The sequence below is a fragment of the Centruroides vittatus genome, unplaced genomic scaffold, assembly GCF_030686945.1.
Source record: "Centruroides vittatus isolate TY-2023 unplaced genomic scaffold, ASM3068694v2 scaffold_1167, whole genome shotgun sequence".
Taxonomy (NCBI): domain Eukaryota; kingdom Metazoa; phylum Arthropoda; class Arachnida; order Scorpiones; family Buthidae; genus Centruroides; species Centruroides vittatus.
Window position 1 is genome coordinate 1,856,581 of NW_027122671.1, and position 19,865 is coordinate 1,876,445.

General features: G+C 33.1%; 1 protein-coding gene across 3 annotated transcripts in view; it reads right to left on the reverse strand.

Moving 5' to 3' along the window:
- Positions 1-547: 547 nt before the first annotated feature.
- Positions 548-19,865, reverse strand: part of LOC136986742 (uncharacterized) — a 58,387-nt gene continuing 39,069 nt past the window's right edge. For all 3 annotated transcript variants that reach the window (XM_067284344.1, XM_067284346.1, XM_067284345.1), the window contains exon 2: positions 548-6,679. In XM_067284344.1, the coding sequence (XP_067140445.1) occupies positions 2,902-6,618 (3,717 nt within the window). In that variant the 5' untranslated portion in view covers positions 6,619-6,679 and the 3' untranslated portion in view covers positions 548-2,901. The remainder of the gene's footprint in view (positions 6,680-19,865) is intronic.

A 19,865-nucleotide genomic window follows, 5' to 3' on the forward strand; every position in this document is an offset into this window, starting at 1 on the left:
ATATGAGAATTACATAATTGAATTTTAAAACTTTTCAAGATTTTAAAAATGATTAAAAATATATATAATGTAATTTATACCATATTTTAAGTAAAATTCAGTAATATAAATTTAAAACATAAATGTTTCATGGAATTGATAACAAGTAATAAATGTTTGTAAAATATTTTACTTTTTGATAAATATAAATAATATTTAATAAAAATAATATTAAAAAAATAAAAAATCACTATATCCAAGATTTAATTTTTCTAAAACTTAATATTTATTTCCTATATTATTATTTTCTATTCTACTGTATTGCACAAGTTAAAATTTCAAAATATTATAACAAAAAATATTTCATTTATGTATAACTTTCTTTGACTTCTGTAGGGAAGGCAAGGTGCAAATATGGCTCAACGGCCATTCCATGAGGGAATCAGAATGAGAACACACAAAAATCTTTAAGTTTTGGGAATGAAAGTTTGAGAAAAAATATATGTTCACTAATGTAACTGTTTGTTTAGAACACTGTCAAATATATACAAATTGAAAACAAGAAATGTAAACTTGATGAAGAGAAATTTAATGGTGCTTCTGCAATTATTTTTCTGCAAACATTCAATGATCAGTACAGAAGTAGATGTTAAAGTACAGGCAATAATGTGTGCAAAAAGATAGACAATGATATATCATTGTCAAAAAACTGTGAATTTAAGATCTTCAGAGGAAAGATATACAATAAAACTTTTCTGCTGATTGTCAGCAGTGAAAATATTAATAACAATTCTTTATGATTGCCATAAAGGCTATTCTTTAGTTACAACATATAATATAATTTGTAATAACATGTATCAAGATATCTATACAATCAACCGATCTACAATAGAGAAACATTTGGTGCAATGACCAAAATAATAATATAACTCTGATAAAGAAGTTGATTATATGATATTTTTAATTATATTAAACTCTGAACAAATTATATTTTAAAATCATGCTACTAAAATTTAACTTGAACACAAAATAAATTCCAGTTTCCAGTTAAGGCTCAATGGTCTGCATCCAACAGCTTCGGGCTGTATTATCCACTAATATACTGGCAGTTCCCCAAAACAACACAAATTAGTGCACTATATACTAATTTTCATATGTAAAAAGGGTCAAGTCCCTGGATGGAGGTGGTATGTGTTATGTGTGTATGCTTGTATGTGTGTGTGTATATGTGTGATATATATATATTTATATAAACAAAACATCTGGATATATAAGCTCTCTCTCTCTCTCTCTCTCCTCTCTCTCTCTCTCTGTTATACTTTGTACATAAATTTACAATGAAAACTTAACATGTGCATATGGGTTGCCAGTATCTATGCCTGTTAAGAGTAATTTTGTACAGGCAGGGAAGATAATTGCCTAATATCCAGTATTAGTCTTCAGATAACTGGTTATCAGTCTGCTGCTAATAGTGTTTAGAACCTTATATTATAAAAAGTTAAGGGCACAAAATAAATGTGCAAAGTAAGATTTATTCAGCAATTTTGGCTAACAACCAGTATCTTGATACTAACACCAGTTTTTCTATCTAATAACTATTAAATTCTTAACCAAATCCATTCTATCTCAACATCTGTACAATCTGTACACCAGGTAAGGTATCAGACAGTACTTCATGATGCTGCTAACAAGAGGTTCTCATAAATTTAATTTTAAAATGATACATAAATATAGATATTTATATATATATATATAATTTAAATAAGGAAAACTTTAAAAAATAACAACAAATATAAAAATGTACTATCGAATTTAAAGTTTTTGCATAATTTTTGAGCATGTTTAATTTCAGAATTTTATTAAACAGCTCTCCCTATTTATGAGAACTAATGCATTAAACATCATGATCTGCACTGTAACAACAATCAATAGCCTAAAATGTAACAATTAAGAAATTTCATTTAACATTAATAAATCTGAATTCTGTGCTTGGAATGGCAACAAAATAGGTCACTATTCATTGAAATTTTTTCATAAACAAATTATTTTAAAATTTTATCTAATACTATGTGCATGATTTGAACATTTTAACATGGAAATAGCTATTGAATTTATAATCTACTTATTACCATTCATAAATTAAAGCATAAATGCCATTACCTGGCTCAAAAGCTATAAAACCAACAACTTCAACAATCTGTTATCAATCATTTCTCTCTTCTTTCTATATTATATATATACATATATACTATATAATTTTTGCATTTATGTATTATATGTATATATATATAGATACATATCATGACTATATATATTCGAAATACCCTGATTATTTCTGAGAAAACAAAAATATTTTCACTTGAAAGTGTTTCTTTAAGTCACAGTTCAATATTCTATTTGCTTGACATGTGCTAGATATGTGCATCAATGTATTAGTGACAATTCTCACATAAACAGGTATACAGAAGACATTACTGAATTTTCTTAAAAACCTTCTTAAGATATTGCAACAAACATCACTTTGTACTTGCCAACCACTCAGTAGTGACAAATCACCAATTGTTCACTTGAAGTGGACAACAGGTTACAGATCAACATCATCTATAATACAGTATCTTAATTTAGTCACCTATAAAGTAACAATACTAGCCAGGTGAAACACAGATGCCATAACTCCCATCTCTGATGCTTTCCATTAATGTGTATAAGAGATAGGAAAAGTGAACTGCTAAAGCAGTTTTGAGGTATGTCATCTGACAATTCAATATTTTACAGCCAATAGGATCCCTTAAAATGCACAGAATGGCTGAGGCCAAAATCTTGACCATTTGAGTTAGTAAAACATATATTTGCAGATATAAAAACTCCTTTTTTTAAATGTAGAAGATAGTATCACACTTCTGCATGTATCATCTACAAATATTATGTATTTGCATGAGTTTTACTATGGGCATTTAAATTGCCCCTGTTTGCAAATCCTTTTCCACAAACTTCACATTTAAAAGGCTTTTCACCAGTATGAACACTCATATGTCTTTTGACAGTAGATTTTTGTGAAAAACGTTTACCACATACCTCACATGCAAATGGCTTCTCACCAGTGTGAGTACGCATGTGAATTTTAATTCTTTCCTTGTCTGCAAAACGTTTCCCACAAACTTCACATGGGAAAGGACGCTCACCAGTATGAGATCGCATATGGCGAGTGAGAGATGTCTTTTGTGAAAAATGATGTCCACATAAGTTACAGGTGAAAGGTTTCTCACCAGAATGAGACCTCATGTGCAACTGATAGACATTTTTTGAAGCCAAATGTTTACCACATAACTGACAGCGAAAAGGTTTTGCTGGATCGGTAGACAATAAAGGCCCTTGTGAAGATGTTCCTTGAGTCTGAGTTGGATGTAATCCACATGGACTACCATTTTTGCACATAACACAACACATTTTTTTATCATCTTCCTCTGCTGTATCTTTGGATGCAACTGATGTAATTGTTGCTGCTGAAATTCCAACAAGCACTGTAGGTGTAGCAACTGTGCATGATGATGTACTGGTTGCAGTAGTTATAGCAACAGAAGGGAAAGTTACCGTAGAAGTTTGAGAAGGCACTGGGTTAGTTAAGGTGGACAATGGAGTTACTGCTCCAGTTGTTGCTATTTTGGAAATTCCCACTGAAGCAATAGATGGTAGACGTACCAGGCTTGGAAGGGTAGCATTTGAATCAGATGAAGTCAAAGTAGCTATTTCAGATTCTTGTTTTTCTTGTTTTATAGTCATTACACCTGAAGGAAGTGTTCCTTGAGTAGCAAGAAATGTATTAGCAAGTGATGTTCCAATTTCACGTTTGACTATTGGTGACAAACCTGACACAACAGTAAATGGTGGAAGTGGACCAGTAACAGTACCATCATTCTTCAATAATGAAGGTAAAGTAGCTAGAGCTGCATACATACTATTGTTTGTTGGAGTTGCAGCAGCTGTTTTAGTTGAAGTAACTGCAATATCTTCTTCAGGTTCTTGTTTTATCGGGGGCACAGAGGTGGATACAGCACTTGAAACAATACTTGGTATACTTGGTAATAATAATGGGGAAATGTTTGGTACTGAAGGAGAATTCAAACCAGTCTGGACAGCACCTTCAGTGGTTAAAGTTGTAGGTAAGGTATGAGGAATGGACTGAAGAGCTGTGAAATTAGCTTGTAAAAATGCTAGGGCACTGGGTGATAAATTTGTCAAAGTAGAAGGCAATGCCACAGATGCAATGCTAGACAGAGGAGAAGTCACAGCAGCATCAGTAGTATTTGATACAGGTGAAGAAACTGTAGTAACTGATGGTTCTGTACAAGTTACAACAGATGAATCACCTGCATCTATCATTGATGATGAAGTCAAAGGATATTCTGTTATTGTACTATTTGGTGCTTTATTTGTATCCATAACAGTAGATGCAGTAATAACAGATTGAGAATGATGAACATGCCTTTCATCACTTCTGATTGTTGTTGCAGGTGGTCTAACCTTATTTGTCATTACTGAAGCAATCACTCCACCTGGTGGATGATGGACAACAGATGATAATCTTCCCTGAGTGGAATCTGTTGCCAAAAACTGCTGAATAACACTAGTTCCAGAAGAGGTATTAGAAGTAGATACTGTAGATACTGCTGTTTCCATTGCAAGTTGAAATGCTGAAATATTTTCAGATTGAGAAGGATTATCTTGTTCCATTGTGATACCTAAAGATGCCATTGCACTCTCAGATACCATCTTTTCTGTTTCCTGAGTTTGTACATTACTATTTTCTGCTAAAGATCCAGAATTTGGTGATGTTGAGAAAGGTGAAGAAGATGGTTTAATTTGTTGAGATGCTAGTAAAGTTCTTATTGGAGGGATAGAAGTAGATACTTGAGATGGTAGGTTTTGATTTCCTGTTTGAACTGTCATATGTTGTACATTTCTAGAACTAGAAACTACTCTAATAAGTTCAGGAAGTTGTGTAATATGGCTAGAATGAGATCTTGAAATATTTGATGTAGATTCTTCTGAGGTAACATCTTGATCAGAAACAGAATGAATAACAGTAGTAGATTCTACTTGACAAATCTGCTCCATGTGATGTGACATATTTGAATCAACTGCATCTGAATCTTTATGCGGAAGGGTAGAAATGCATTCAAAATCAGACGCATCATCAGTTGTAGTAGAATCTGAAGTTGCAACAGCACCTGATAAAGAAAGTTCAGCACTTGTATCTGCATCAACTTTTCCTCGAGAGACTTCATGAAGCGAATCTATATGGACCTGTGTTGAATGCAAAGGATGGTCTACAGTAACTGCACCTAAACCTTTTGAAGAATTTGACTGATCATCTAATAAAGTATGAGGTATATTTGTTTCTGGTCCCATACAAGATGTAGCTGCAGATGTTACCATAATGGAAGAACTGTCACAAACTCTCGAAGGGATATGACTATCAGGAGTTTGTGAATAAGATATACAAATAATTTTGGTATCAACTAACGAAGATGAATCTTTCATTCCACTTAAAACTGAATTAGCCAAAGTTACCATAGTTTCTGAAGAATGAGGATTTATAATTGTTTGTTGAACATCAAGAGAAGAAAGTGAAGGAAAAGAATTTGTTTTTGATAAAGATGATGTGAGTTCAAGATTTAAATCAGGATTTGGATAAGGATTGTCAAATCTGCCTTTTGCTGCAGCTAAAGCTGATGAACGTATAATAGTTGATACAGGTGGTAAGCTCACTCCTTTTGGTATTTCATATGAACTAGTACGAGGTGGAGAAAAACAGATACCCGTCAAACCATCACTTGATATAGTGGATCTCATCAATGCTGAACTACTGTCCGGCATTATAAGAGATGTTTGAGACTCACCTAAATGAAAATGAGAAATTACAGAGGAACTAATACTCTTAAATTCTTGTTCTTGTACTAAATCTTGCATCTGGATGGAAGATTCTTCTGGAGGTGCAGATATTGATTCATTAGGTGTAACTTCACTAATACTATTTGATTCATCTATATTACCTATATCAGTTGCTAACATCTCTGATGTAGGCTGTACTACAGATACATTTCCTAATATATGAGGAGAAACTTGAGTTCTTATATCTATTTCCCCAGAAAGAAATCCTGTATGAGAACTATTTTCCTCTATTTGTGGAGTACACATATTTAATTCTTTTTCTGTTAATGAAATAGTACAAACTGCTTCTGATATGCATGAATGCTCCTGTAATGAGGACAATTCTGAACCATCAGTTGCAACATGTTCTACATTATCTGTCGGCAATGATAATGCATTCAATTTAGAATCTAATGGATGATTCATTTCAGAATGAATGTTTGATGATTGTGATGTAGATTCTGTTGGAGATTTGGCAATTTCTGATGAATGCAGCAAATTACATCCTGTCACAGTTGTTGATATGGAGTTGGTTGGTATATCATCACATCCTGTAAAGGAAGGTTCAATTGATGAAGATGAATGCACATTGAGACCATCATCATTGGTCCAGGATGTTTCACTGGAGCCCACCATGGGCTTTGTTCCCATAGTGGGCTCCTTACCACCATTAGTGGTAGTGGGAGGACCAGAAGAACTATCACTCATTGTTCCTTCTCATTTGACTCATCAGAGGAACTTCAGCTTTCCCAGGTAAATAAGAGATTACCTAAAAATAAAAACAAAGTAATGAAGACAATATATTTTAAAAGCAGAATATTTTCTTACCAGACAGAAATAATTTGTAAATTTAATTATTATTCATAAAATGAAATTATATAATCATCATCATATAGTTTAGTTTTTTAAAATGCTTTTAAAATGTAAAAAGATATGTTTGGTCATCATACAAAAGATACATCTGGCATCCTATGGAGTATTTATTCTGAGAATATGATTTGCAGTCAAGGTTTGGTTTGATGGGATATGGTAACACAGCATATAGTGATCTGCCAAAAAGAGGCTATTTCCCAAGATTTTTTAATGGAAAACTGGCTCCCATTTAGATTTTAGAAATATGAAGAAAACTCTACATAGCCAGTTATTATTGATCAAGCATTAACTCACAAACTGCTAGTGTACAATAGTTTTATCCACTCAGCTACTGTTGGAACTTGACATGACTGCTGCTCTGAGGGGTAGCAGTCAATAAAGCCTGAATACATATCATATACTCAGAATTTTTCAGGATGGTTTCGCATAGCTATGTTAGACAACGTCTTCAACATCTAACTAATTAATGCAGACCTGACTGAAGTCATAACAAATATGATAATAAAAAAAAAAAGCAACAAAATTTAATAATCATACATGCCAAATACTATTAGAAAAATAAATAATGTACAGCACTGTCTGTCAGTGTTACATAAAAATAATTTATTATGCGAGTACTTTCAACAGTATACAACTGTCCTCTTCATGCAAATTGTTTATAGAGAACATAATATTTAAATTCAAGTGATAGAATCTGAATAACCACCAACATTTTTTCAAACTGCTTGTCTCACATTTGCATGGAATATAAATTACACAGATACAGTTTTTTTTAAATTTATACAATAATTCAAAATATGACGACATGTAAAGAGAAAACAATGAAATAAAATTGGATTAAAATATAAAGTATATACAATGGAACCTTGCTTAACAAGCATAATTCATTCCAGAATCGTACTCATAATGCAAAACACTCATTAAGTGAAACAATTTTTCCCATATAAATGAATGCAAAATACAATAATGCATTCCATGCTGAAAAATACTCAAATGTTTTATGTATAATGTTATTCAAAGAAAATTATACAATATACATTGTTAAGGAGTGTAAATCATCATCATCTTTTCTTCTAGCACGGAATGAACCAACCTGAAATGCGAATTCGATTTGCAGAAAAAAAAAAAAAAACACAGATAATATGTCTGATAAACATGCCAAACAATATGCCAAATTCTTGGGCTATTTACAAGCTATAATTAAATATTAGAAATTAATTAATTTGAATAGTGGTAGGCAGTTATGCTGTCATCTCATATTAAATTTAATAATTATAAATAATTAACTTTTAATTTAGACATTTCTGAAATTTAATTTGGAATTGGTCATTAAATTTAATACAAGATGGCAGCATAATTGCCTATCTCTAGTCAAATTAATTAATTTCTAATATTTAATTATAGCCTTTACATAGCCCAAGAATTTGGCATATTGTTTGGCGTGTTTATTATATAACCGGCTATGGTGGTTGATGTTTATAAGTAATATGTGTGATCACAAGCGACACTAAGATACTAGCAGAACGAGTGCTAAACACAGACCGATGGAGCATGCATACAATCAGAGCTGGATATAACGCTGAACTCAGTGAACTCTTCGCAACGTTTATACGGTGTTTGGCGTGAATATTGTCGTACCGATATACAATCAGAGACTTCCCCTCTCCCTGTCACTCTTTATGCAAAACATTGCTCATTAAGCAAGACATTTTTTAACAATTTGTTTTGTTCATTATGTGAAACACTTGTAATGCAAGGTTCCACTGTAATTAATAATGAATTAAATGGACAGTAAACAAATAATAATCGTTCGGGTGCTAATGACTGCGAGGTATTTTATCACAAACATATGATTTACAACTTTAGCAGATTAAAGAGTGCTATCCACAGCTCCGGTATGTGTAGTATGAAGAGTTGTACGGAGACATTGCTGAGATGTAAAGAGATTTCCATGAGAATAATGTTTTTCAATCCCCACAGTGTTTCAGAAGGAAAGTTTGAGACCAAAGTGGCTCAAAGTTACTCTCTATTACCTTTTTAGTTAGCTCTGTTGTACATTTGCTAAATGCAACATCATCATAATGTTCTGCAAGACAGAGGCAGAGCATTCTAGTAGTGGCTTTGATATATAATAATTTCAACCCAGTTAGCAGATTTTGTAAGGGTATAGCATATATCCCAGATTTTGTAGTTTTTATACCTTCCAGGTATAAAAACTCAGCTATTATAGTGCTGATATGCAGGGCATTCTTATATCCTACCGACCAATTGCTTGTATATGAGGAGCTTTCCCTTCTTAAATCAGCAGTTTATAGTGATGGGTATTCTTTGGCCAAGTACAAACATCTAGTCAACCAGGTCAAAGGCATGTTGTTTCCACTGTCCACTTTATATTGTAAGGAGGATCTTTATAACACCAGCTATTCTGTACCTGGGTCCTCTTTTTTGCCATTAGTACCCCAGCCCATATTTTGCTTTGTAATGTTAGAGATGAGGTTACACACTATGAAAAATCAGGGTATATGCCAAGGGTGGGCAAGCAAGAGTTCAGTGGGAGCCAAAATGTAGGTTTTGCAAAATGCATGGGAGCCGCAGTTCTATACTGTCTTGGCAGATAGTATGGTAAGGCATGTGATTTTATTATACAGGGTGGACCAAAAAGAATATACGTATTTCAAACTGATATATTTAGTAAACTATCGATAGTAGCGGTGTGCTGCGGGTATCGGAGGAACGAGTGCATTGTCTAGTTTGTGTCCATGTCCCCCAGATGTCAGTTGTGCTTGGTTACAATGACGTATTCACAGTTGTTGTAACCAAGCACAACAACACGGTTAACAGTCCGCAGTATCTTCATATGTTGCAAAACTGGTTGTTTCCGAAGCTGAACAAGGACAACCTCATTTTTCAACAAGACGGGGCACCCCCTCACTGGAATCGTCAAGTTCGTCAGTTTCTGAATGAAACTCTTCCGAACCGTTGGATTGGACGTCAAGGAGCTGACGATTTAGCACTTTTCAGCTGGCCTCCACGGTCACCGGATTTGACGCCGTGTGATTTCTTCCTGTGGGGTTTCATCAAGGACACCGTCTATGTTCCTCCACTACCACAGAACCTCGATGAGTTGAAGAACCGGATCCGTACTGCCATTACATCAGTGACACCGGACATGCTTAGTCGAGTATGGCAGGAATTTGAGTATCGGTGTGATATTGTTCGTGTCGCTGGTGGAGGACATATTGAACACCTGTAATCTAAACTAGAGAGTTTCATAAATATGTGTCCCAAGTTCCATAGTTGTATGTCTTACAGTTTATTAAATATATCAGTTTGAAATACGTATATTCTTTTTGGTCCACACTGTATAATATAAATATAATATAAAACAAATATTGAATTTTTTTAATAAACATATTTTCACAAAATTATAAAAATAAAATTGTAAAAATAATAATAAAAAATAGAAATTAACACTTTCAGCAAGAGCCGCATGTAACTCAAAAAGAGTCGCATGCGGCTCTCGTAGCCACATTTGCCCATGTCTGGTATATGCTATATCCTTACAAAATCTGCTAACCGGGTTTAAATTATTATATATCAAAGCCACTACTAGAATGCTCTGCCTCTGTCTTGCAGAACATTGCAATGATGTTGCACTTAGCAAATGTACAACAGAGCTAACTAAAAAGGTAATAGAGAATAACTTTGAGCCACTTTGGTCTCAAACTTCCCTTCTGAAACACTGTGGGGATCAAAAAACATTATTTTCGTGGAAATCTTTTTATATCTCAGCAATGTACATTCCACATACCGTATTCGAAATCCGTACCATTTGATTTATTTTTGAATGTCAACAACCAGCCTAGTTGAAATAAAAATTGACCTGAAGACGTGCCCAGAAGGGATAATGAAAATGTTCATCACTTAAACGTTATTCACACCGGGTAATTGGTCGTGAGTCGTAAGTCTTAATTAGAGAATTTTTAGATGGGTCTAAAAGTACAGCAGAGTCATTAATCTGAATCAATTGGGGACTGGGGTTGTTCAGATTAGTGATTTGTTCCAATTACCGATTATGTACGAAAAAATATATTAACCTGTCCGATGTTCAAATTTTTCTCCATTGTGTGTCGCTTCGTGTTGAATTTTTCTCCGTTGCGTGTTGCTTCGCGTTGAATTTTCGTCAATTTTAAGCTTAAGGAAAATTTTTATAATAATAATTGAGGCTATTGTATCGTTAAAAATTATTTCTTTATTTTGTACAAACAAAATAAATATATTGAAGAATATAAAAACATGAAAATTATACTTTAGAAGTAAATCTAGCATCAAAAATGTTCGATTTAGCACGACACACAGTCTGACTGAAAATCGTTCGGATAACCAGCGATTCGGATAACTGGGGTTCGGATTAACGACTCTCTACTGTATGTTTAATATTTTGCAAAAATGCAAAAACCGCATCTGAAAAAGTATATATTCATATTGTTTTTATTACACAGACAGTAGAAATGGAGTTCTTCAGGGTAATCCATAACACTCTCCCTCTCCTGAGGAGGGTGTACATTCTTATGATGCATTGTAACTGTATACCAAATTTCAACTTTCAACTCCTAACCATTTGAACTCTGAGCTTATTATTATAATTATTATTAACCCATCTTGATTATATTATAAGATTGTGAATGCTTATAACGAGTAAAATATTCATTAGATCCAACCACACTGGAGATATGACACATGACCCCTTCTATGTCTCTACCCTGTCGACCTTTAATTAAAAACCAAAATTTAATATCATTAATGCCCTTTATACACATGCTACTGTGTCAAATTTTGTTTCTTAAACTTTACTCATTCTGAGATGTTTAAGATTTCAGAACAGAATAAAGAAATTAAACAAATTAGAGGCCAATATACATGCATGCAAAGCATTAATTTTTCCCTTTATTTTAAATTTTTTGGGTTTGAGAGATCTCCAAATGTATAGATTTGCAAAAAAACTCGAAGGGTACAATGTGACATGATTCAAATACTTTTTTGTTTTTTATATACATAACAAGTTGGGAAAGTAAAAAGTAGTCGGAGTTGGAGGGATTTTTGACAACTCCGACTCCATAGCCCTGCTATAAACACATATGTCATCCCAGTATTCACATATTCTTTTGGAGTTATACGTTGGACTCACACAGATCTTGAGCAACTCCAAACAAAAACAACAACACTTACTAAACATAAACAACATCATCCTAAATCCGCCATAGAAAGACTAACCCTTCCATGTAAAGATGGCAGACGTGGCCTGATCGACTACCTTCACTGCAAACAAGTACAGAAACTGCGAGAGTTTTTCTACAAAAAAAAAACAAGAAATGTCACAGTTACATAAAGCAGTAACTCTAGCAGACTCAAATAATACACCATTAAATTTACACTCACAACATATAAAAAGCACATACTCTATATAAAAAGCATAGACATCATTAAGCAATTGTGCACTCCATGGCAGGCATCCCTATGGATCGACCTGGCCCAGGATTTTGTTGACAAAACTGCCTCAAACAGTTGGTTAGCTCAGGGATCCTCTTTGGGGAGAAAGAAGGATTCATGATTGCCATACAGGATCAGGTCATAAATACTAAAAACTACAGAAAACACATACTCAAAGATGCAACACTCACAAATGACACATACAGAAAATGCCACATCACGCCAGAAACCATATAACACATTGCTTCTGGTGCAAGCTCTTGGCACAGACAGATTATTTACATAGACATAACCAAGTAGCAAATATAATACACCAAGAGCTTGCAAACAAACACAAATTATTAGACATCCACAAACCATACTACAAATACATTCCACAAACAGTAGTGAAAAACAACACACAAAATGTACTATGACAGAGCCATAATCATAGTTAAAAATTTACTACAACAGATCAAACATCATACTCATTAACAAACACAATAAAATCACATACATTATAGACATATCCATTCGAATATACAAAACACATGCACTGAAAAAATCAGCAAGTACACAGAACTTGCCCAGGAAATAAGGCATCTGTGGAGGATGGATAAGGTTCTTATTGTATCTGTTGTCCTCTCCTCTACAGCTGTCATACCACTACACAAAAGCCTGGGAACATTACAAATTGAATAGAAACCACATACATCACACTACAGAAGGCCACTATATTGAATATATATCATATTGTTAGGAAATTCCTGAATAAACACACACTGACACACTTATTTAATTTTTGTTTTGTTTTGGTTGCTATGCCTTGACTCTGGTCTGGCATAGTACACAACAATTGGTATAACCAAATATAACTCACTAAACCCAACATAATAATAATAATGTAAAGGTCCGCTTTTAGCGTCGTAGGTCGAAAAGCCACGCGACCGAGATAATTAGCCCCACCTGGGGTTTGGAGCTATAAACGGTCGGGAACAACAAAGGGAGTAGCGCCTCCGTTTATGGTACATGTCAATGTGTTTGCCATGTGTTGGTCGACTTGTAAAACGTAAACAAGGGATGGACGCGTTTGTAAGCTACGTCGTTCGGAGGAGGGCGGACGTCTTTGGAAGCTCCCAGGGGAAAAGAAGAACCTGATTGGGCGCAAGTTGTCGCCATAGAATCCCTTAAATTGAAAGGGTGGTGAGAGAAATGGGAGAGAAGGGCGAGAGACCAAGTACGTGGTAGTCTCTGACACTAGGTAAGCCTTTGAGGTGTATAGAGAGAGCGTTCTCCTCTTAGAAAGTCCTCTGAGAAGGGTTAGTGTAGAGACAGGACGACCACGCAGTTGAGCCAGCTCCGAAAAGCGACCTGAGTTCCCCGAAGTCTAACAGTCCCCAATAGACAAGCCGACGTGAGATACCACAACCTTGTAGCATAGTGTATGCATTGTTGTCGAACTTGTACATCCTGTAAATATTTGTTGTGTAAATAAACTGTATATATTCACTTGCTGAGTGTGGAGGTGTAGCTTTCCTCGAACCATCGTACGGACGTTCTCGAGTCGTAGAGACCAACTCAAGACGGATCATCGTAAAGATCGTGACGGATTACATAAGGATCTTCACTAATAATAATAATAATAAATATAATAATGTAAATACAAGTAGCAAATAATAATTAATCTGGATTTTAAGCAAGGCCCCCTTCCAAATAAAATGTTTTATAATTGCCGATTGGCTAATTAAAGAATTGTTGGAAATAATAATGGAGATACAGTCAAACCTGTCTATAATGGAACTTGTATATAGCAAAAACCTGTCATCAACAGAAAATTTCTTCAGTCTCTTGAATTTTTTGCATTTTAAATTTTCAAGTGTGATACTGGAGTGGAAATATAGCACCATTGGTGCTATATTTCCACTCCAGTATCACACTTGAAAATTCTTACTAGTACCTTCTTAGTAGTACCTTCTAAACAATTATCCAGTAGCTTATTATCTTGATAATGACTAGTGTTTTTGATCCTTCAGCTAGATCTTCAGGTCAAACATAAACATTGTTTTAAAAAATGTTCTGTTAATTGAACACGTCTCCAGGTTAAATTCGCTGCATGATGTCATTGTTATAAAGCAGGATACAAGATATTAAACCCATTTCAAACTTTTAATTTCTTTAAAACTTTTTAAAATTTTCTTCAAAGTTTGAAATGGGTTTAATATCTTGTATCCTGCTTTATAACAATGACATCATGCAGCGAATTTAACCTGGAGACACGTTCGATTAACAGAACATTTTTTAAAACAATGTTTGTTTAATCTAAAGATCTAGCTGAAGGATCAAAAACATTAGTCATTATCAAGATAATAAGCTACCGGATAATTGTTCAGAAGGTACTACAAAGAAGGTTTGCTGTTAACATTTCTTACTGCAATTTTCAGAGAAAGAATTTATTCTAAAGAGTGCATGTATGTTGCTTTTGTAACAAACTCTGAAGAGTATTTGAAATGGAAATGTTAGCTTTGTTGATAAACTCTTAGTTTCACTAATTAGTTTTAGTTTTAACTATAGTTCAAACACTGTAAGACTGAATACATTATATCATAAAAAACAGCACTGAACCTTAAAAGTGCAATTCCATTATATCTGCATTAAACTATTCTGGAATTATACTTTTTATGTGCTGTTTTTTATGTTTTAGTTTTACTTGGCTGACAAATACACATAAATTTGTCAGCCAAGTAAATGAATTTCAATCAAATTGGTATACTGCACAAAAATAATTGAACAAAACACATTGCACATATAAAAAAATCGCACAAAAAAAGACTGCACAAAAACAGGTTTGAGTGTATTGCAAGAAAAACCTCCTTCATTAATTCATCACTATCATTTAACATTAAATGTTACTTAATGTTAATGTTATTGTAATAATAATGTGTAAAAACGAATTAATCATCTTCATTTATAGAAAATGCTATATATTAATGATTATCTGACACATTTTGCAAACTAAAATTTTTAGCCATTATTAATTAAATTATTAAATTATTAATTTAAATTTAAATTATTAAATTATTAATTATTAAAATTTAAAATAAGACATTTTATTATATAAAAATAATTTATTCTATTACTAATCTGCAACCATAAAACTATACGGTTACAGATTAATAAACTTCCACAAGAAAAAAATCAGTTATTTGTAATTATTTAATTTAAATAATAAGTCATGTAATCTGTTAAAAAAAGTTATAAATTTATTAAATTTATCCCTTAATAATTTTCTTGAATTTTATATTAATAAACTAGAAGAAAATTTAACTGAAAATTAACTACACTATTTTGTTTCACAATTAAAATTATTAAAACTGAAAAATGATAAATGGTACCATTTAAATTACAATAATTTTTTGCCCTTTCTTTTCATTTTTAGACTAGTTCAATAACACCTGCCATCAAACTGATAATGGAAATGTTAAATGTGAAGAATTTGGACACTTAAAATATTTCAAAAACAAATTTTATTGATATTAAATTATTAAGAGTTCTCTCAAATTTATAACTTTGCCTAACAGCATTTTTAAAGTCACAAAATGTTTTAAAATGTAAATATGCCTATTAATACTATACTAGGGGCTCAGACTAATTATTTTATTGCATTTTATGATGACTCATGGTTATACATTGCTTTAACAATAACAAATTTACACTATATGAATACTGGAACTTGTAACCAACCTTTTCAGAACCTTTTTATTTCCAGTAAGCTACAATATTTAGATGCATGAACAAATGTTTTCGAATCTCTATTGAGATCTGCTTCAGGTTCGATGGTGTTCTTACTTTGGAATGCCCAGAGTTCAAATTTTAAACCGCCAATTAATTCAAGTGTTTGAATTATTTATAATTCGAACAGTTGACATTAAGTAACACAAATGTCAAATAATAATAATAATAAATTACCAGAGAAAATTTTTCTAGTGCTGAAACATACTAAGGTGTGTTTCAAATTTATACGGACACGAAAAAATTGAAGTAAAACACAAATTTGCTGCATTAAGTGACAAATGTTTTATTAAAAATAATATGGATTTACATGTTTCTACACTGCAAAAGAAGAATTTTAATCAAACATTAACATTTTGTCACTGAAAATAATGTTTATGAAACTCTTATACAAAAAAACTGTTACATATTTATCCGGACAGGCACTCATTTTATGACTTAAACAGAATATTGTTTAGTTTCAAGCATTGAAATATGCAAATTAGCTTACATATCTAATTGTAATACAAATTCTTTATGTTGTTCAACGTTCTAAAATGGGTAGAACAAAGAATTTATCTGATTATGAAAAAGGGAAGATTGATGCCTATAAATCACAAGGCAAGTCAATAAGAGAAATTGCAGCATATATAAATCGTCCAAAATCAACTGTTGGTGATTATTTATCAAAAAGACGTGGCAAGGATGTACCAAAATTCAAGACAGGTCCAAAACCCAAGCTTACTCCTCGAGATTGTAGACAAATCATCAAGGTTTGCTCCACAAAACAAACATCAGTAAGAAAAATAAAAAAAGAATTAGACTTGCCTTGTAGCAGCACAACAGTGTGGAGAGTTTTAAATACATCTCCAATGTTAAAATTCAGAAAAAAAGCCGTAATGCCACCACTTTCATTAAAGCACAAAAGTGACAGACTTGATTGGGCACAAAAACACATGACATGGTCCGAAGAATGGATTGAAGTTTTGTTCAGTGATGAAAAAAAATTCAACTTAGATGGTCCAGACGGTTGGAAGTATTATTGGCACGATTTAAGAACCGAAAAACAAATTTTTTCAAAACGCCAAATGGGTGGGGGATCAATAATGGTGTGGGGTGCGTTTGGATTCAACGGAACCACAGATTTAGCATTTATAACTCAAAGAATGAATTCAAAGAAGTATCAAGGCATGCTTGAAGATCATTTATTGGAAGCTGGACCAAATATTTGTGGACCAAATTGGATCTTTCAACAAGACAATGCCCCTGTGCATGCCTGTAAATCAACAAAAATGTGGTTTAAACGCAAAAATAGTAATCTGATGACATGGCCTGCTAGAAGCCCTGACCTGAATCCGATGGAAAATCTTTGGGGGATGATGGTTCGTACAGTTTATGCCAATGCAAAGCAGTTTTCCACAATTCATGATTTGAAGGCAGCAATTTCAGATGCTTGGGATAAACTTAAGATTGAATTCCTTCAGAATCTAATTGAAACAATGCCTAATCGAGTATTTCAATGTAATTAAGTTAAATGGTGGTTACATTGGCCATTAAATTGTAAAGAAAACTTTGCAATTTGAAACCTGTCCGGATAAATATGTAACAGTTTTTTTGTATAAGAGTTTCATAAACATTATTTTCAGTGACAAAATGTTAATGTTTGATTAAAATTCTTCTTTTGCAGTGTAGAAACATGTAAATCCATATTATTTTTAATAAAACATTTGTCACTTAATGCAGCAAATTTGTGTTTCACTTTAATTTTTTCGTGTCCGTATAATTTGAAACGCACCTTAGACCAGTGATTCTCTACCTTTTAATAATTTAAAAATTTGGTGGCACACACAGTTACTTTGGTAAGTACCACAGGACAACCGGAGACGTCATAACAGTGATTTTTAAACACGATTATTTAGGTCACATTTTCTAAATGTCTTAGTAACTACCAGCAGTTACCGGTAACACTGGTTACAATTTCCAAACACACTCTAGGAAAATAGAACCAATTAAACTACTTGTCTGATGTAGCTTATGTATGGATATTCACAGTGGCGGCACACTTCAAAAATCTCGTGGCACACTAAAGTGCCACCGAACAGTGGTTGAGAATCACTGTCTAGACCATTGTTTGAACTATAGTCAAATTTTTATCTTTTTTGAAACACAAAAAAAACCACATGCCAAATGAAACAACCTTACATACTACATGCAACTATCAATAAAATTAAGAAAGTTCTTAAGAAGAACAATCCCATGTATTTTCTATTGAACAAGTCAACTAATGCAAAAAAAGACTCATACTAATGCCCAAAAAATGGAAACTAACATGTGCCATGTTAATAAAAATGTACAAATTAGAGAAATTCAATTCAACAACATCTTGTCAATCATTCAACAATACACTTTCCAAATTATGGCTAGACAGCATCCCTTATGATAGAGCTTGGTTAATTTTTAGTGACCAAGCATTTTGCATGCTCTTAGCCTGTTAAAATTTGAAAATGATGTTTCCAAAGTTAAATTACATAACTTTCCTTGCATATTGTCTGAACAGTATGTGTGAATCAGTTAGAGAGGATTATAGTGTAGTTCAGAGGTCGGCAACCTTTTTGGGGGTTGTGCCAAATGATTTTCACAAACTTGTAATGCGTGCCGACATGATTCTATGAATTTTGTTTTGATATTTTATTTTGAAATATTTGTTCTACTCATATGTTCTTAGAAATTAGAACTCTCGGAATTCTAGTTCATTGAATAGGGCAGGTTTGCGGTTGGTGCAATTTATTACAATGGCTTTGTGTGTTTATTTGTACATCAAAGAAAATATTTTATACATTTTAGTTTATTTTTATAATATTTTGTTTTCCAGTAATGATGGAAACCGATCGTTTAGGTGTTAACCAGAAACAGCTTGTTTAATTGCTTCAATTTTCTCATCAGCATTCTTAAACATAGAATAATGTTTGCTTTGATCATGTTTTTGTACACTTGAAGTACGACACACGAAGTACAACACTTGAACACTTGAAGTATGACACATGAAGTACAACACTTTCGTAACAGAAAGCACAAACGGCACAACCCTTTTGTTGTAGAAATCCATATTCAGTCCAAATGTCTTGAAAAGATCAAACATTAACTTTTTGTCTTTTATGAGCCATTCTGTTACTTATTAATAACAAGCATGCGGGAATAGGCAAACTGTCTGGATCCAGACATGTAGAATATGCCAACCACCGCATGTCTGGCCTTGGTAGACATAGATAAGAATGCAGAACATAAATGTACGCACATTACATATGCAAAATGTAGCTGATGTGAACCCTTGCATTGTGATTTCATTATTATTTTATAATAATAATTTTTAACATATTTTGTTTATTTTAATATTCTAATTCATTCAGCATGCACTGAAAATGGTCTCATGTGCCATACGTTGCCAACCCCTGGTGTAGTTAATGAGTTAATTTCAGAAATGAAAAAAGTATTGTGTAAGTGTTCAAGCAACAGCATATGTGAAGGTAACTGAGCTAATCCTTCTAGATCATCTAATTACTACATGGTGAAAAATGTGAATTTCTGTAGCATCATTCTGTGCTGAAAACTAAAGTAAAACAGCAGGTTTTGTTGAATATTTAAATTTCAACTCATCTGCTGCTGCAAAGAGGCTCAAACAGTAAATTCACAGAACTTGCAAAATGAACTGTTCAAGGTTAATGTTACAAATTTTTGTGCTCTGTAATTACCAATCTGGAAGTACTTGGCACATCTACTGAAGAGGACAATGGCAGACATTCTCTAAAGCAAAAGATAAATTAAAAGGATTTTTGCTGGGAAAACTA